This window comes from Thalia democratica, chromosome 9, assembly GCF_965202585.1.
Source record: "Thalia democratica chromosome 9, ktThaDemo2.hap1.1, whole genome shotgun sequence".
Taxonomy (NCBI): Eukaryota; Metazoa; Chordata; class Thaliacea; order Salpida; family Salpidae; genus Thalia; species Thalia democratica.
The window spans coordinates 13,009,052-13,026,475 of record NC_139173.1 but is presented as its reverse complement, the minus strand read 5'-3'; the positions used below and the strand labels follow the sequence as shown (position 1 = coordinate 13,026,475).

The 17,424-nt window shown below is 24.4% G+C and overlaps 1 protein-coding gene across 1 annotated transcript; it reads right to left on the bottom strand.

The window, feature by feature from the left end:
- Positions 1-1,359: 1,359 nt before the first annotated feature.
- LOC145843854 (cilia- and flagella-associated protein 69-like) lies at positions 1,360-17,411 on the bottom strand. The gene is made up of 17 exons (XM_082951101.1): positions 17,289-17,411; positions 16,317-16,423; positions 15,858-15,983; positions 14,976-15,159; positions 14,491-14,647; positions 12,912-13,077; positions 12,680-12,813; positions 12,165-12,328; positions 10,236-10,466; positions 7,919-8,102; positions 7,629-7,759; positions 7,275-7,460; positions 6,198-6,414; positions 5,239-5,432; positions 4,791-4,988; positions 3,176-3,376; positions 1,360-1,529 (listed from the first exon to the last, which is right to left on the bottom strand). Exons 1-17 carry the CDS (start codon positions 17,388-17,390, stop codon positions 1,467-1,469), a joined length of 2,745 nt encoding a protein of 914 aa, XP_082807227.1. The 5' UTR covers positions 17,391-17,411; the 3' UTR covers positions 1,360-1,466.
- Positions 17,412-17,424: the final 13 nt, after the last annotated feature.

Here is a 17,424-nt window from a genome sequence, read left to right as displayed (position 1 = left end):
TGTCTTTTCTCCTCATTAAAAGCAATTTCATCACTAACACTTTCAATGATCTCTTAGATCCCACAATAGTACAAAGAGTTACATAGTTTTCAATTTTGACATCAACTTCTAACCAATAGAAAACCTTATCTGCAAGTTTCAGAAAAAACATACGGGGACGCTCAAGTCAGTCATTTCAGTGATTTTGTAGCAAAATTCAGCAGCTTAGTGAATCACTCACTTCTACATCAAAATATGATCACTTTTATCCAAGTCAGCTAAAACACACTAGCATTTCAAAATACAAGAAAGCAAGTGAAAGAAAAAGACTCATTTTCTTCTATATTAAACATCAAACAGATATTCCAATCATAGCTATCAGAATTCTCGCTCTGCTTTTCGGTGTTTAAATAGCAAGTAAATATAATTTCTATCCAGAGCGAGAAACACCTACCATCTCTCATTTCTAGAATCTTTATTTATTAGAACTCGTGAGCTAAAAATTTGCAAACAAAGAGATTTTTACAATTTTATAAATAGCGTGTTTTTAGTATTATTGTTGTCGTTTTTTGTAACGTGCTTTTTTACTTAATTTAGTTTCAGGTAAAAAATTTCTACTATTTTAAATGTTTTTGTTTTAGCAATTTTGTCTTATATATTACTTCAAATCAGCTAAGTATAACTCAATTCTAATTTAAACTTTTAGACAGACTTTTATACTTTAAGACGTAACTATCTTTAGTTAGACATTTCAAAATTTTTGTTTATAACTAAATTTACACTATAATGTTATCAGTTTTTAGCAAGATTATTCTGAGGATGCGCTAAACGAAATTAATTAATAGACCTTTTTTAACTGAGTGACTTATGTTTAAATTTCTTATTTTAAAACTAGTACCAAAACCAAACTAATTCAAATCCTTTTAAAACTATTTGCATCTTTTACTACCGAAAAGGTTTGTTTTTTTTAATTTAAGTCTAATTAGTATACTTATACATGTCCTGTTTTATTATTGATTATGTTTCAAACTAATAAACATTTATTTAAGAAATTTAAATAAAACAAAAGTACAGCATAAGTGAAATCACATTTATAACACCTTAAATCATATAAAATATAACTTGGTGATATTTTAAAAATCATAATATTTTAAGAAAAACCAATATTTTTTTAAAGGCTGTTATTAATATTTTTAAATATTTATTATTTTGTCATTTTTAATGTAAACAAAGTTTTATATCATTACACATAAACTATACTGAATTAAAACAAACACTGTATTACTTAAAATACCAAAAAGGTAAACATTTATACAATATATTACACAAACAGTTTTTTTATTAATTAAAATAAAAGTAATAATTAAAGTTTAAAGGACTACCAATTTTAATGCTTATCTTATTAAAAAGATTAACAAGTTCTCAAATAAAAATTTTGTTTGAAAAATAGTTTATATAGAATAACAAATAGTACACATATATGAGTTTTATTCTTCTATTGTTGTAATTTTATTTTTATTTTCTATCAAAACACTTCTTCCGGGGAATGTCTGTAAATAGTTACTTCAGTTAAAAAAAAATCAAATTTGCTAGAAAAGTTATTATCACTTATAAAAAAAACTATATCATACCTTCTAACTTATAAACAGTAGATAGGTATGAAAATTTCGAATAAAAGTATCAAATTAGAAAAAACTAAAAAAATTAAATAGTTAAGTATTGGACTGAACAATTTCAAGAAATTTAGAAAATTTTTAGAGGGTAAATTTACAAAAATTAAGTAAGCAAACTAGTATTATATAGAAACTTTTGAGTTATTTATTCAAAAACTATACAATAGACTTTACTTTAGAAAACACTACTTTTAATAACCATTATATGTAAAAAATAATAAAAAACTACACAATAGTGATAAAATAATCAGAACTTTTATGCAACAATGTCCTGAAAACAAAAAAAAAAGTAATAAATAATTTTAGTCAGTCATGATAAATAGTAGTACTAAAAAGTATAGATGACATGTATATAAATTACAAATACAATTTTCTATACGTATTTAAACTAAAAAAAAATAATACCTAATTGGTTTATTTCAACTAAACATCAAATTTTATGTTAAAAAAAAAGATATTATGAATAAATTTAAATAAAACTATGGAACAACCAACGAACAATTTATATTTTATTATAGACTCTATTTTATTATGGTTACACTTTTTATTTTTACACATCAATAATACTCAAAAACCAAATAGCTAATAAGCATTTTAAAAACGTTTTCAAAAACAATGTCGTATTTTATACTAAAACTAAATTAATCATTAGCTGTATTTTAAAATCCGTTAAAAAAAAAAACCATCAATTATAGTACAAGTTTTTTGATCACTAGGCAAAGGAAAAAATAAGATTTTAAAAAAGTTAGGAGAAATAGATACTAAACATATTTATTTAGAATTAAAAGTAATAAATGTTATTCTTTTAAAAAGGCTTCTATTAGGCTCGGGAAGAGCTTACAAGGGTACTGAAAACGGTTTAGTGTTTAGTAAACAACTTATTATAACTATCTGCCTTAGTCTTATTCCGAAACTCTACCAATATCCTGCTGCTGAAGAATAGGTCCAAAATTAATTTTACTTTACTAAACAAACTAAATTTCTTAAAACTTAGTAACTAATGCATAAACTAAATGTAAGTAGTACGCAAACAGAATTATTTACATCTAACTTCAACCAAACATAACGAACACATTATAAAATGATAGAATAACAACAGAACAATATACAAGTAACATACAAAACAAGTTTTAAGCTACAATTTGTTTAAATTTAGATATATTTTAATGCATTTTTAGAGATTTTTACACAGAATATGTCAGAATCGATAGTGCAGACTAGTGGCCAGTATTACAAGCTGATAGTTTTTCAGAGTTCTATTTACCTCTAGAAATGAGTTTAAACATATTTACAAAAATATATATCGTTAAAATACATTGGAATTGAATTTAAGCTTGTATAGAAATTTTAAATGATTTTTAATATGTTGAATGAAAATATTCAAGCAGAATAATTTTTGTTTTCTAATATAACAAAGTGATTGCTTGAATGTATTTAATAAAATATAACTTAACTACTAGACAAATTTTTAGACAAATAACCTTTTTTTAGTAATTAAAACATACAAATAACATAGAACTAACTGTAGTTTGCAAAAAATCAATCATAGTATTATGAAGTTCGAAATCTGATGACTTGCGGTTTGGAGATTTCGTTCGAGATGATTGAATGCTCTTCAACTGTCTTCTTTTGCTATCCAACAAATGCTGGTATGAAGATGTTCTTTTTAATTTTTCTTCCCACCGTAATTTAGAATTATTCATCTGACAATGAATTTCCGAAAGCTGTTCGTTTTGTTTTTAGTTACAAAGCTTACGTTAAACTAACAATAAGATACTTTAATTAATACTAACAATAACAGCTGCCTTTATTTACTCTATTATAGAAAAGCTTATAAACAAAGTTAAAGCAAAACAATTAAAAAAATATCCTATCCAAATTCATACTTATTTGATATACTTAAAAGAATTTGATCATTTTAAATTCAAATTAATCTCCAACCAACCATTTCCGATCCAAACTACTTCACATCTGATTAATTCCAAATTTAAGAGTTTTAAAACAATAAAGCCATATTAAAAAGTTTAAAGCAAAACATATTAAAATTATCAAATATAAACGTAGCTAAATAAACGCTATTGGGTTCAGGGTCGGTTAATTTTATTATAATTTATAGTAACTTGGATTCCAAATAAATCTTGGTTTGCTTTAAAATTAAGTCAGAACTAAATAAACTTTATGTTTTATAAATTATCATAGTATGTATTTATATTATATGCTTTAAAACAAAGCAATTGAAATCTAACTTTTGAAATTTATAAATAGTACTACATTAAAATTTATCGTAACATAGTATGAAAACTCTATCTCTGAAATTAAAAAATAAATATATGCATATAATCAAATACTTTAATACTTTGTAAATTTTATATCTTCGATTAATTAAGGTCTACTTGAAATTTTACTAACGTAATATATTTATGTAATCAATCGTATCATAATACTTGACCGGGAAAAAAACTTGGATGGAAAAAACTAGTAGAGAAATTGATAAAAATAGAAAAAATTCTTACAAGAATAGAAAGGGTGGAAAAATAACTGGATAGGAACTAAACGGGCTAGAAAAGCAGCTTGGATAGGAATTGTTCGGTATTACCTTGGATGGGAATTAATTTAAACTAAAATTGATCGGAACGGATAGGAATTCAACGCGGATTAGGAACGAGTAGTTCACAGTATCTACCTGATAAGTTATAATAAAAATGACAGTATGTTTGTAGTCTGTAGCGTTAAATTTCAGTGCTAGTTTTATATGTTACAAATAAAAAAATTACAACTTGAAGAAAAATTTTAAGACGAGTAAAACTTATTTTTTTAAAACAGTCTTAAGCATAAAATGTTTGATTAATTTAATTATTATCTATTAATTACTAATAAAATTATAGACAAAGTTAGATCAATAGGTTATAAAGCTAAATGATTAAAGTATATAAAAAAATTATAAAAAAATAATCTTAGTAATAGTGAGCATACTCTACAAAAAGATACTTTTTATCAATATTTATTCAGCTTTTAAATAAGTAAATAAAACTATATGTTACTAAATATTTTAATATATAAGTTATATAAAAGTTCGACCGAATTAACTTAAATTTTCAAAACTTATTTCTATTTATAAAAAATTTAACTGTTACAAACTTCAACGTAAACTTTTCTTTCATCAAATAAGTTTTGCTGTCGCTCAGCTTCAATTAGTTGACGTTGCAAAAGTGCGACACCGCGCGATTTTTCTTGATAAACTCTCATTATGGTGTCGAAAGCAACCTCCTCTGTGGACGTCAGATGAAACCCTTCTGAGCGAAATTCTTCCAAGATTTCAAAATAAACTTCTCCTAGCTGCACAATTATATGATGAATGAAAGTTTATTTAAAATATAAGATAAACTTAAATTTAAATGAAAAAAAAAAGTTGTTTTCATAAACATAAATTTAACAAAAAGTTTAATTGTTAATAAAACAATTTAGCTATAATTTATAAATTAAATAAAAAAATTAAAATCTTGAAATAAAAATAAAATAACTTTATCAATATACTTGAAAAAAGAGCTTTTCAAAAATTTCATCAAGAAATCAACGTATTTCTAACTTTGAAATCAAGATACTTCTCAATAATGGCGACAGTGATGTAATCTTCAGTATTCAGGCCGTGTAGTTCTGAGAAACCAATTTTGTTGAAAACTAAATATATTTTTGCTCTCAAGTTGTCACTGACATCGGCTATACTGCCAGGAACTGAAAGTACCGGTTGTGGTTTTATATGGCTGTTGCGTTGTACGTAGCCTGCATTTAGGTGCGATTTTATTTTTTATCAACTATTAACTGGTCGTCATAAGCAGTATGATATAATTACATAATACAGGGTTACCAACAGTATTTCGGAATTTTTTTCCAGGTAGTCTAAAAGTTAGGTAAAAGTTTTTTTGTTCACTTTTAGTAAAAAAAAATATTTAAGGTAAAAAACTGTATTAAATAGGACTAAAATATTGAAAAGATACTGCAATGCTACTTTAAATGTGTTTTATAAAAAACAAATTATAAATAATACAAAAAAGGTTCATTTTAAATGGTAAAATTCGTATATAATTCAAATTACATTAACTTTCATGTAAAGATTGTTTAAAATTCTAGATTTTTACTTTTTTTTTTGTGCCTAAATTGTCAAAATCCAGATTTTTTGGCTACCGTGATAATAGAACTAAAAAAACGTTACTTACATGCAACAAACACAAAAAACTTGTTATTATAATATCAAATATTACTTTAATATACAAGGAACATATGTTTTTGAAATAAATGTGAATTAGATACCAAAAAACATTTGAATATATTTAACCATATGAAAAAACATATGTAATCGTTACCATTAAAAATATTTAAACTAGTTGAAGAAATTTTTAGAAGTATACTAACATTAATAAAATCTGTTATAATCAACCAAAGTTTACTTTAAGAAATTTCATAATAATAAAAGAAATGTTTAAACAAATTTTAAAATAAGTATAGAAAAATCACTTTACATAACTGGTGAACAAAAAAATAACTGACCAGCTAATGGATTTTTTATGTCGACGATAACTCCCATTTCACCTCTTTCTACTCCTATTATTTTTTCCTCTTCCCTCCACAGTTGCGCCATAAGCTGACCGATAGTTACATTATCGACTTCTCCCCGCCATGCTTTCAGGTGACCAATCGACTTTTCATTGTCAAGTAGTTCCAGCAGTGACGTCATGATCAAGTTATGTAATGACGAGGGAGCTTTCTGTTTGCATTAATGTTTGATAAAAAAGATCTAATATTGAAAAAAAATTGTCAATAAAACTTCTTGAAATCTTTAGCTCGTAAAGTTGGCTCTAAAGTATGGAGTAATCATTTAACTTTTTCTAAATTAAATACTTAAGAAATGTAGTATTCAATAGTAAGAACAAATGTTTCAAAAAACTGCTCTGAAGTTTTTCTGCAACGAATAAAATCAAAGTATTAATATTTTGATTATTTTGAAAATCTATTAGTTTTGAAAATAATAACAAAGCAATAAATATATTAAGTATTTGCTCTTTTAGTATCATCAATTTGTTTTAGTAACTGAGTGTATATAAAACAGTTATTATGATATTAATAAATTACAAGATAATACATAATTTTAAATTAATTTGTGTATTAATGTTACACACATTTACTCAGTATAGTTATGTTAATAAAATTTATAAGCATTTTGAGAGATCAAAAGTAGTTTAAGTTATAAAGACATAACTTATTAGTCATTTTCACAAAAAATTTAGATATAGCTTATCGGTATTACTTAAATCATTTAGGTGGTATAACTGAGTACTTTTATACAGCTACATGCGCTCTTTCTTTATAGACGAACTTTTAGCTTGTAATTAATATTACAGAATTTATAAACTGATAAAGTGAGGATAAGTTTTAGTTCTAAACAACAAAGACCATCGGTATACGTTTGTTTTGAGCAAATACTTGATAATATCTTTTTAAAAATAATATACTTATGTAGCCAAATTAAACTTTCATAAATAAATTACATATTTCTCGCAAGGTTTTATTATATACAAATGAATAATTAAGCAAGAACATTTTCAAAAAAAAATATTTAAAACAAACTTCAATGAAGTCTAAAAGAAGAAAGATTCCTTCGTTTTCCAGAAAGTAATCTTCGTTTGCAAAGCAGCCAATAACGCAACAAGTTACACAATCAATTGTTATCAAAATCATGTGAACACTCTCAAGGGTGGAAAAATTTCCAGTCTTCAAAATACTACGTAAGTAGGATATGAGCATTTCAGTACCCTGCAATATTTGAATTATAATTCGTATTTAAAAAAAGTAACCGAAATAAACTTTATAGATGTTAGAAGTTAATCAAAACAGTTTTAAATGTTAACCTTCACACAACTTAAGGTATCAATTTTAAAAACAAATAGAAATTTAAACTAATAAAAAAGAATATAAAAAGACCTGACATCCAAACAATTCTTTCCGGTGGATGTCCCTCTCGCACATAGCTGACAGAATTAGTAAAATATCGCATTTTATTTCAACTTCTGTTTGTTGGTTACTCGACTGCAACTTTTTGTTCTTTAGCATTTCTGTTTATAAAGCTTGTTCAAGATTCTTACTAACTATTTAATTAGAATTATCAAACTAGAACATTTAAATATTTATTCCAAGGAATTTAACTTACAAAAACTAAAAACTAAAATTTCCACACTAAAATAGTTAAAAGTATATAAAAAATCATGTATTACGTGTTAATTGGGATAATGCTCCCTGATCACAAAGGTCTTGCAAAAGAACTTCGTTTTGTGTAAATACTGCACTTCGAAGCAAGCGTAAACAGTACTTCAATTGAGATACTTTTCTACCCTTAGTATTAGTAGAAGAAAAAAACGAATTTTTTGCACCATTTTCACCTTGGTTTGTGTCATCTAACTATAATAAAATTTTAAATTATTTTGACATATGCCCAGCACATTAAAACTAAACTAATAAGCTACTTTTTTAAACCAAGTAGTATTAAGGGCATATGAGGATCCACCTTTTTTACAAGTCGGTAATATTCTGTAGACTTTTATCTCAGCTATCAGAGACTTTTAAACGCTTCAAAAAGCTAATATCCTTTTGGGGTGTAAGGTAGGTTATTAATTAAAACCTAAAACATGCGATAAAAATTACAATTTCACTATTTTTTTCCTTTAGTTTTTAACTAGTGCATACTTCTAGAAATTTTAACTAATATATATTTCTACCAAAAATAATAGTTGAAATAAAAATAAGGAATTTGAAAAGAAATTATTATTTCTTATTTTATTGACCTAAAATCTTTATTTCTTACTTATTTTTTGTTTTCTAGTTTTAGATATCTTTTAAGGGCATAGGAAACGAGGGTCCACCTTTATTTTTACAAATTGATCATATTTTGTAGAGTTTTTTCTGAGCTATGAGACATATTTAACCGCTTAAAAAAATGCAAAGTAACTTTTGAGATATAAGCGATCAAAGTCAGTGTGCTCAATAGCAATCTTATGGAAAGCACAAACCAAAAACGAAAAAAAGACTATTTATTAAAAACTAATCTTCTTTTCATTTTTTAACCAATCTTCTTTAAATTTTAACAAAAACTCCATTACTAATATTTAAACCGATTTAATCCAGTAGTTTTTTAATTTTGCAATATGAAAATTTTATTTAAAAATAACCATTTATTATTTTTTTGTTTTTTATCTTAAACATTTGTTTCATAATATTTTAGAAATCGCATCATTAAATTTTGTTTAACTATATAAGGAATACTTTCTGAAAATTTGAGGTCTCTAGCTCAAAAAATTAAAGAGAAGATAGATTTCAAGTGATTTTTAAAATTTCCGGGAAAAATTCGGAAACGTTTTACAAAAATTACAATATCTCAAAGTTAAATTACTTTTTTAAATTCTATACAAATTAACTTGTAGTTTATACTGAAAGCTTTTATATAAGAGTCTCTAGCTCAAAAAAAAATTAGATAAGATTTATGAGTGAAATTCTGTATTTTCAAAAAATTGACAAAGACAAAATTGTAGTTTATTCGCTTGTAAGGAAACTTTAAAATAAATTGTATCTTAAAGTTTAAATTAACTCACTATATCCTATAAAAACTGAATTATAATTTACTAGTCTTTCAGCTGTCAATATTAGTTTTTTTTAATGCTCATACCCCCCGTGACCTTCATTTACTTAAAAGTTTTATATACATAACAAACACTATTTTTCAAAACATAATTCAATTTTATATGATGAAATTTAGGTAAAAGCATTTTTTAAATATATATTTAATTAGTACAAAATAACTTTTCAAGAAGTTCTCTACTTAATAATTTGTTTTCTGAAATAGTATGATACATTTATAAAACTTTTTTTTTTTAAGTCCGTGTAAAAACCTTTCAAAATTAGTATTAAACACTAAACTATAGGCAAAAAGTTTATAATTTTTAATTTGTAGCTTTAGTTGTTAATGAAACACGAAAATTTACAATATTTGAAAAATTTATTAGCAATCAATTACAAACAAAAAATCTAAAGTCATTTTGAAGTTATTTTCTATTTCTAAATTACAAATTTGTAATTTTACTTCAATAAAGTAATTTAATTAGAAATATCTTTCTAAATTTATATTTGTTCGTAAGACTTTTTCGAACAAATAAATATAAGAATGTATAAAATTTTCATTAAAACATACGAATAAAACTTTATTTTACGTAGGAAATTAAAGCAAAAGTTTGCTATAAGTATTTCTAAAATAAAATAATTGCTTAATTCGGCATATAAACAATTTTATCAATTTACTTTTAAACAACTGATACCTCTTAGTAAGTTACTATAAACTCAGATAAACTATAACTCTAAAAACAATTGCTAAAAATAAAATAGTTTTTTTGTTATTGATGTATGATAGTTAAGATATCCTAAATTTACTTAGTTTTATAAAAAAATATATTTAAAATATTCAATTGGTTTTAAATTTTATATCTTTTACTTTACTCATCGGTATTGTTTTTTAGTAACAAAATTAAAAAAAAAAAGACTTACGTTGGAAATACACCATTCTAACATTAAAAGCAATCTGACGTTCCCTTGTAAATCCATGTAGTCTTCTACAAGCAAGGGTATTAATGCAGACAGCGTAGAAAATGCAAGCAACTGCAGCTCTTCAAATTGACTTTTTGTCCAAATTTGTTTTGGTCTAATTTCAACTGTTTCATTTGAGCTGGTTTTGAAAAAAGATAGTAAGGATAACATAACTTTTCCTTCTGTGTAAAGCTGTTAAACGAACATTTATATAAATAATTATTAATATATTTTCATAATAAAAAAAGAATGTAAATAAGTTTATAATTTAAAACAAGAAACAGCCCTGAAAGTGTGCATACTCTTTACTTGAGACTTGAACAAGGTAGATTATACTATTAAGCTAGGTTGCCATCATTATAAGTACAAAATTTTAGAAATAAATAATTCATAATATATCATGTTACAATCAAAGCTTATTTACACAAATACAAATTAATATTTTAATTTATAAATATTCAAAAATATAAATTTAAGCGTTTGTTAATAAAATATCCTAGCGAAACAAGTTCACTGGAATATATGATAATAATAAATTATACAGTATCCTTTCTTTATTACACTAACACATGTTTCTCTGTGTTTACGGATTAACACACAGAAACATGTGTTAGTGTAATAAAGAAAGGATACTGTATAACTTGCTATCATTTTACTTTATATAAACTTATTACATGACCTGCCAAAAAACCGTTTATAGCATTGGTTCCGAAACTAGTAGGTCAACTAGAGTCGATATCGACATATTTTAAAAATAATATATTTTGAATAAGACACTGGTTATTTATCAATTATTACTATTCAAAAATGGGTCGTATCAAAATAAAGTTTGAAAACAAACTTTATACAACAAACTACTACATCATTTTAATAACAAAAATTTTAAATATTATTTTTGAATATATTTTGACTAATGTAATTAATCCAGGAATTTTATTGAATATGCTTGGTCAAAAATTCTATAAAACGAGTTTAGTTAATTTTGCAGTATTTAGCTGTAAGTGTTTTATTTAAAAAATTTAGCATAAGACAATAAAAAGTTTACACTGTTGGTAAACAGATTACTTTTTTAAATGAAGTTTATTTTGACTAAACGTATTATATGTTTTGACAGTATCTTTAAAAAATATATTTTCCTAAATTTTTTAGCTCATTTTTATTTGATAAGTTATCGTTTTATTTTAATTTCAAATACAACCTATTTTTAGTGAGTATTTTTTTGTGTTTTCTCTTCAAAAGTACTTGTTTAACTGCCCGAGTCTAACGCTTGGACAATAAACAACAGCCATAATAATAACAATAGTAAAACAAAAACCAGTTTCAAAAAATCTATTTAGTAAATAGTTTGAAACTTGATATAACTATAAAATTAGACAGTGTGTTAAGCTTTAAAGTTTTAATAAGTTTTGTGTTAGAAATTAAAAAATAACTATAAACATTAGCCAACTAAAAGAATTTTAGAGAAAAGTTTTTACAGCAATATTAAATTCATTTTCAATAACAACTTATTTCAACTAATTTCAGTTTTTTGTTTACTATTTTAGTATTTAAAGAAAATAATTTAGACTTCAAAAAACATAGAAGATTTTAGTTAAGAAATAGCTAAAGCAATAAAACTTACTCACTTAAAAGGTATAGTTATTTTAGGAAAGAACTTTTTTTTTTAATGTCGAGCAGTAAAAATATTTTTATTATTATTTTAATAAATAAAACTGGTTAAAATATTCTTAAATTAGTACTTGAAAACCAAATATTTTTTCTAAAAATATCAAATAGTAAGTTATTAGCTACGATAGCCAAGATATAAAAATACATATACAAATTTGCTTAGTACTTTATACTTTATAAATTTATAATCTTATTACTTTTCATTAACTCTCACTTATTTACCAGCTTAGCTGACGGGTCTTTACTAAACAGCTGTAAGAAATTTATTAACAGTCTCTTTAACTCAAAATCTTCATGGCCAGCATTCAGTTGAAGATTTCTAACTAAAGGGTTGTGACTCTTTACTTCAGAAAAGGTTGAAAACAACACTATATCTTTTGCAAGGCCTAAAAATCATAAACGTTTCAATACTTAAGTACTACTTTTTTCTAGTAGGTTACTGCATCTCAAGTGTATAAATTTTAGAAAAATAAAACTTTTAGTGTTAAAAATACTTAAAATTAATTCAAGTTTAAATACAATTCAAAAAACACGGTTTTAATAGTAAGTTCATTGTCTGTATATATTATAAAGTTGCCCAGCAGCAACTTTGAGCTTTTGTTTTATATAAAACTAAAAAAATATACATTTCTCAATGCTTTTTAGTTTTATATTATGAAGTGATTTAAAAATAAAACAAAGTTCAACCATACTACATAAATCAATATAAAAATTTACTCAGTAAAGCAAAATAAAACCTGTTTGTGTTATTGGTGCATTTTCAGAACAACTAGCAATCATGGTTACTATTACAAGTATGTCATTTCTTAATTGACGATGATAATTTGAACTTGATGATCTCATAAGGTCTTTGAACTTTTCTTTTAATATTCTAAACAATTTATTAAACTCAAGGTTCATAAATAGTTTATATGAATTAATTTAACAACACAAAAATTTTAAGAACATAACAAATACATCATTACTAACCTGATACATTTAATTGTACAAAGTTGGCTGGAAGCCTGATCACCACAGTTTTCTATTAAATTGAGTAAAATTCCAACGGATTCAAAAACTAAAATTTCATTTGATGACACCAAGTTTAAACATATTACAGAAGCTGCTTGACTTGCTAACATTTGACGGCAATTAACTGTTAAAAAACAATATTCAACAGATTCTTCATACCCAAGATGTGTTATATCTTACAACTTCAAGAATGACATTGTGTACAATAATAAAAAGTTCCATCAATATACAACAGGTACTTTTTAACCAAGATTTAAACATTTTATTTTACAATTTCAAGTATGACATAATTTATAGAAATAAAAAGTTTCATTAAAACGGACTAATTAGTACAAAAATGTCATTGTGTTACAATAAAATTTATCAAGTTTACTTATTAAGCGACTTAATTCAAATGCTTTTTAAATCGCAGTCGTTTTATATAACTTTTAAATACAAGTTTTTTTTTTTTTAAACCTACATGTTTGTTGTTTGTAACTACAACTGTACGATAGTAAAAGTTCTTTATAATTGTAATACTTTATGAATTCAAAACAAAACTGAACTAGTATAAAAATAACAATATACTTAAATTAAATTCATTTTTATGTATAATGTTTTGTAACGTTTTAAGTTTATATAAAACAATAGTTTTGACAAATTTCTTTTTCACTTTAATTGGTAAAAATTAATCAAATTGTTTTTGGTAATTTAAATAATAAAAATTTTATTTTATTTTACATGATTTTAATATACCTTTTAAAAACAAAACATGACCGTGCAAACAAAGTATCATACTAATAAATTGATATACTTATACATTATCTTAGATAAGTGGCCTGACTTAAAAAAAGTCTTTGGCAGGACACCATGTTTTAGTTTTTTAATAAATATAAAACCAATTTATATAATTTTTTAACTAATTGAACAAAACATTGGTGTAAGTATGACAGAGCCTAAGCCTGGACATATATAATATGCCGTGAGACAAGCTCAAGTTAACATTAAATGTGTTCATGCCTTTTCAATCAGCAAACCACAAACCTTCAGTAGACTGAGACATGGGTTTTGTTTAAAACTCATGATTCAGTCTCAACATAATAATCTTCAGTTGTTTGTCAAACCGTTTGTAGATTGACAACTGCAGGTTTCTTCGGTAGCAACTGACTTACAAGCTACAATATAAGCAAAAATCAGGTCTCAGTCTAGTTTTTAGCTAGCTTGATTTCAAAAGAAACCACTGGACAGGTAAGAGTCAGATTCGCAAGGAGTTTATACTTTCCACGGTTATTATAAACCTTATTATTTTAAATAAATTACAATAAATTGTACAAAACAGTCTTTTGTTTAACACTGAAGCAATCTTAAATCAGACATTTGAAACAAAATTTAATTGATAATATATACTTAGCACTAAAATAGTTACAAAGATAAACTAAAGTTCGCAGATAATTATTTTTATTTAAAACAATTATGCAACATATTTTTATTAAAAGCCATTAAACTAAGCTATATACAGCTTAAAATTTAGAAATATTTTAATAAAATTGAATCATACCGCATGATTTACTAGAAAGATTCTTCAAAAGTTTTAAAACTTTTACTTTGATATTTTCGTTGTCATCAAGTAAAGACAATGATTTAACAAGAGTTTCAGATAAGTCACTCATCTCAATCATACTGCGACGAAACTTTTGCGAAACAGCTTTTAAACCCTGCATGTTAACGCAATCAGATATTTTTGATAAAATTTAATATAAATGATATGAATTCAGGTCAGTAAACATTTTCAAAAAAAAGTTTTTATAACAATCAAACATCTAAAATATGATTATTAGAAACGTAAAAATAGTTTTGGTTAAATTAAAGAATATTTTAAAGTTGATAAAAGCTTTTCCATTGATAACTAAAAACAAGAACAATGACTAAAATATACATATATAGATTTTGTTACATTGACAACTACTCTTTACTATAATATTTTATTATAGCTTAACTGAAAAGTAAGTACAAACCTAGTTCTTATAAAGTACTAGAAATAACCTGTTCTTTAATAATTGAACTTTGATTTGAGGGGACATTATATATATCATTAACTGCTTGGGTAAGCACAAATCGGACTAAGGTGTTAGGAACTCTCATTAAATATCCCATTTGTGAAAGAGACTCAACTACTATTTGCTCATATGTTACTTCATCAGACACTTGCTCCATAAGAAAAGGCATTCTGTTAAGTAGATGTACAAAATTAATCTACTCAAAACCACATTTCATAGATATAACTTGGAACAACTATGCTGTATAACAAAGTATAGCTGTTATACAATTAAGTAGAATTATACTCTAGAAAATATTAAAAGTTTGTATTCATTGAGTAAACAAACAACTTTTAGTACAGAACTATCATACCAAATTTTCACAAACCAATTGTACAATAACTATAAAATTTACTTAGTTTTTTCATTTACTCTTTGAGCAATCATGTTTGTTTTCAATCACATCTCTGTAGCTTGAGTCTATTTAATAAAACTTCAAAAATATAATACATTGGGAAACTTAATTGTAAAATGTTATAAGTAAATTGTATAGTGGTTGTTAAAACATAACTCTATTCAAAGTTCTATACAAAAAAAGTACAAAAAATTATTTTGGTTAAACATGTAAATATTAAAGTTTTAGAGCAATTTTATTTACTAGAGTTTTTTTCATCATAGTGTGAAAACTATTTAGAAAAATAATTTTAATATCATTGAAACATTGCATCATTTTATTTCTCATACTTTCTTATTTTTTTGACCTTTACATTTTTCTAGTTTTAAATAGCAATAATAAAATTTATAATAATAGCAATAATTTAAAATACCTTAAAACATTAATTAAATTGAAATGTTTGTAAAAAGAGATAATAAATACAAACAAACTCACCTACACACTTGTAGCATACTGCAAAGAGGATCAATATACAAGTCATTTTCTAAAATTTTATCTGCACATATATTTACAATCTTAAAAACTTGTACCAAATCTTTCATAAGAAAACCATTTTGATACCTGAAAAATAAAAATAATCTAATATATTTACTTTTAATGTAAACAATATCAATTCTGTATTTATTAAAACTTGTAAACGTCCTTTTTTTCACCCTTTTAAGAATATATATGACATCTTTTTTCTTAATTGCAACTAAATTATTTTTTAATCAATAATTAAGTTTTAAAACATTTTGAATACTTTTAATTTTTTTTACAAAACAAGATAAAGTTTAAATAAATATATAGTTCACAGAGTTCGTAACTAAAAATTTTATAATTATAATAATTAATATAAGTTTTGTAGCTCTATTGCATTACACATGAGTATAGTGTTTACTTAATTTAACTCACTTTTTAGCTATTCGATGAAAAGCATTAACATGTCTGTCCACCAAATGATGAGAATGAGGATCTGATAACAATTTTACAGCCCTGCCTAGATTGATCTCTTTAATTTTCTTTAAAAAAAACAACTAGTTTTCAACAAGTTTTGACTAAAAAAGCTTATTTTAAAGTATACTTAATATTTTAAGTTACGTAACATATATAGTTTATAAGTATTTGTATTATGTAAAAGTATCAAAACTTCAGAACTTGAATAAAACATTTTTGGCATAGTGAGTTTAAAAATTGGCTGTTAAAAAAATACTTTGTTATTACAGACACTTAAAGTTTAACTTTTAATGGTATTTCTGTAACTAAGTTAATAACTTTTTTTTATCAATAAACAGGAGCTTACTGAATAAATAAGTAAAAATATCTCAATATTTAAGTTTCTCAATCGCCCTTTAGGTATGTCAATTATTCTTTGTGTTTTTTTTTGTCTTTAGCTTAATTGGTATTATATAAAAATTTATAACACTTTAAAAAAATCAAAAAAGGTTTTTTTTTTACACTCATCATTATTGCTTGAAGTACTTTCAATGCTTTGTCAGCAAGCAAGTAGAATATATATTTTGTTTTAATTTCTTATTTATTTCAGAAAAAAAACATGTAAAGCAAATAATAGCAAGTAGATATTACGTTGTATTTTTTAAAACAATATAAATTGCTCAATTTGTTGATTACGACTCTGAGGTTGGATCCTGTATTTTCTTTTAAATAATCATTAAATTTGAGGGTTAATTTTTTTTTTATAATGTGTTATAAGTATAAAGTTAACATAATTTTTTGACCACACCACTTGGATCATCAGACTACAAGCTCTTTGTAGAACAAGATCTATATTCTTTTTTTATTGAAACTCATTAGTTAGTCATTTACAAACTATGTATAACTGTAAAAAATATCTTCAAAACAGATAGTTTAAAATTTTAAACAAACTTGGGTATATCCAGCATTTTCATCTGTAACTATGTGATGTACAATAGGTATTTCTAATTGTTCACTTTTCCTTACGCCTTGTTCACAGGGAGTAAGTTCCATTACTTAAAATTTAAAATCATAGTACTGAAATAAA

What these genes read in the sequence shown, in the direction of transcription:
- LOC145843854 (XM_082951101.1), bottom strand. Translation starts at nt 17,390, where the DNA reads ATGGAACTTACTCCCTGTGAACAAGGCGTAAGGAAAAGTGAACAATTA. An exon ending in AAAATGCTGGATATACCCAA is followed by an intron (nt 16,424 to 17,288) that starts GTTTGTTTAAAA and finishes TTTTTTTTAAAG; the next exon opens with AAAATTAAAGAGATCAATCT. An exon ending in TGCACCAATAACACAAACAG is followed by an intron (nt 12,329 to 12,679) that starts GTTTTATTTTGC and finishes TATGATTTTTAG; the next exon opens with GCCTTGCAAAAGATATAGTG.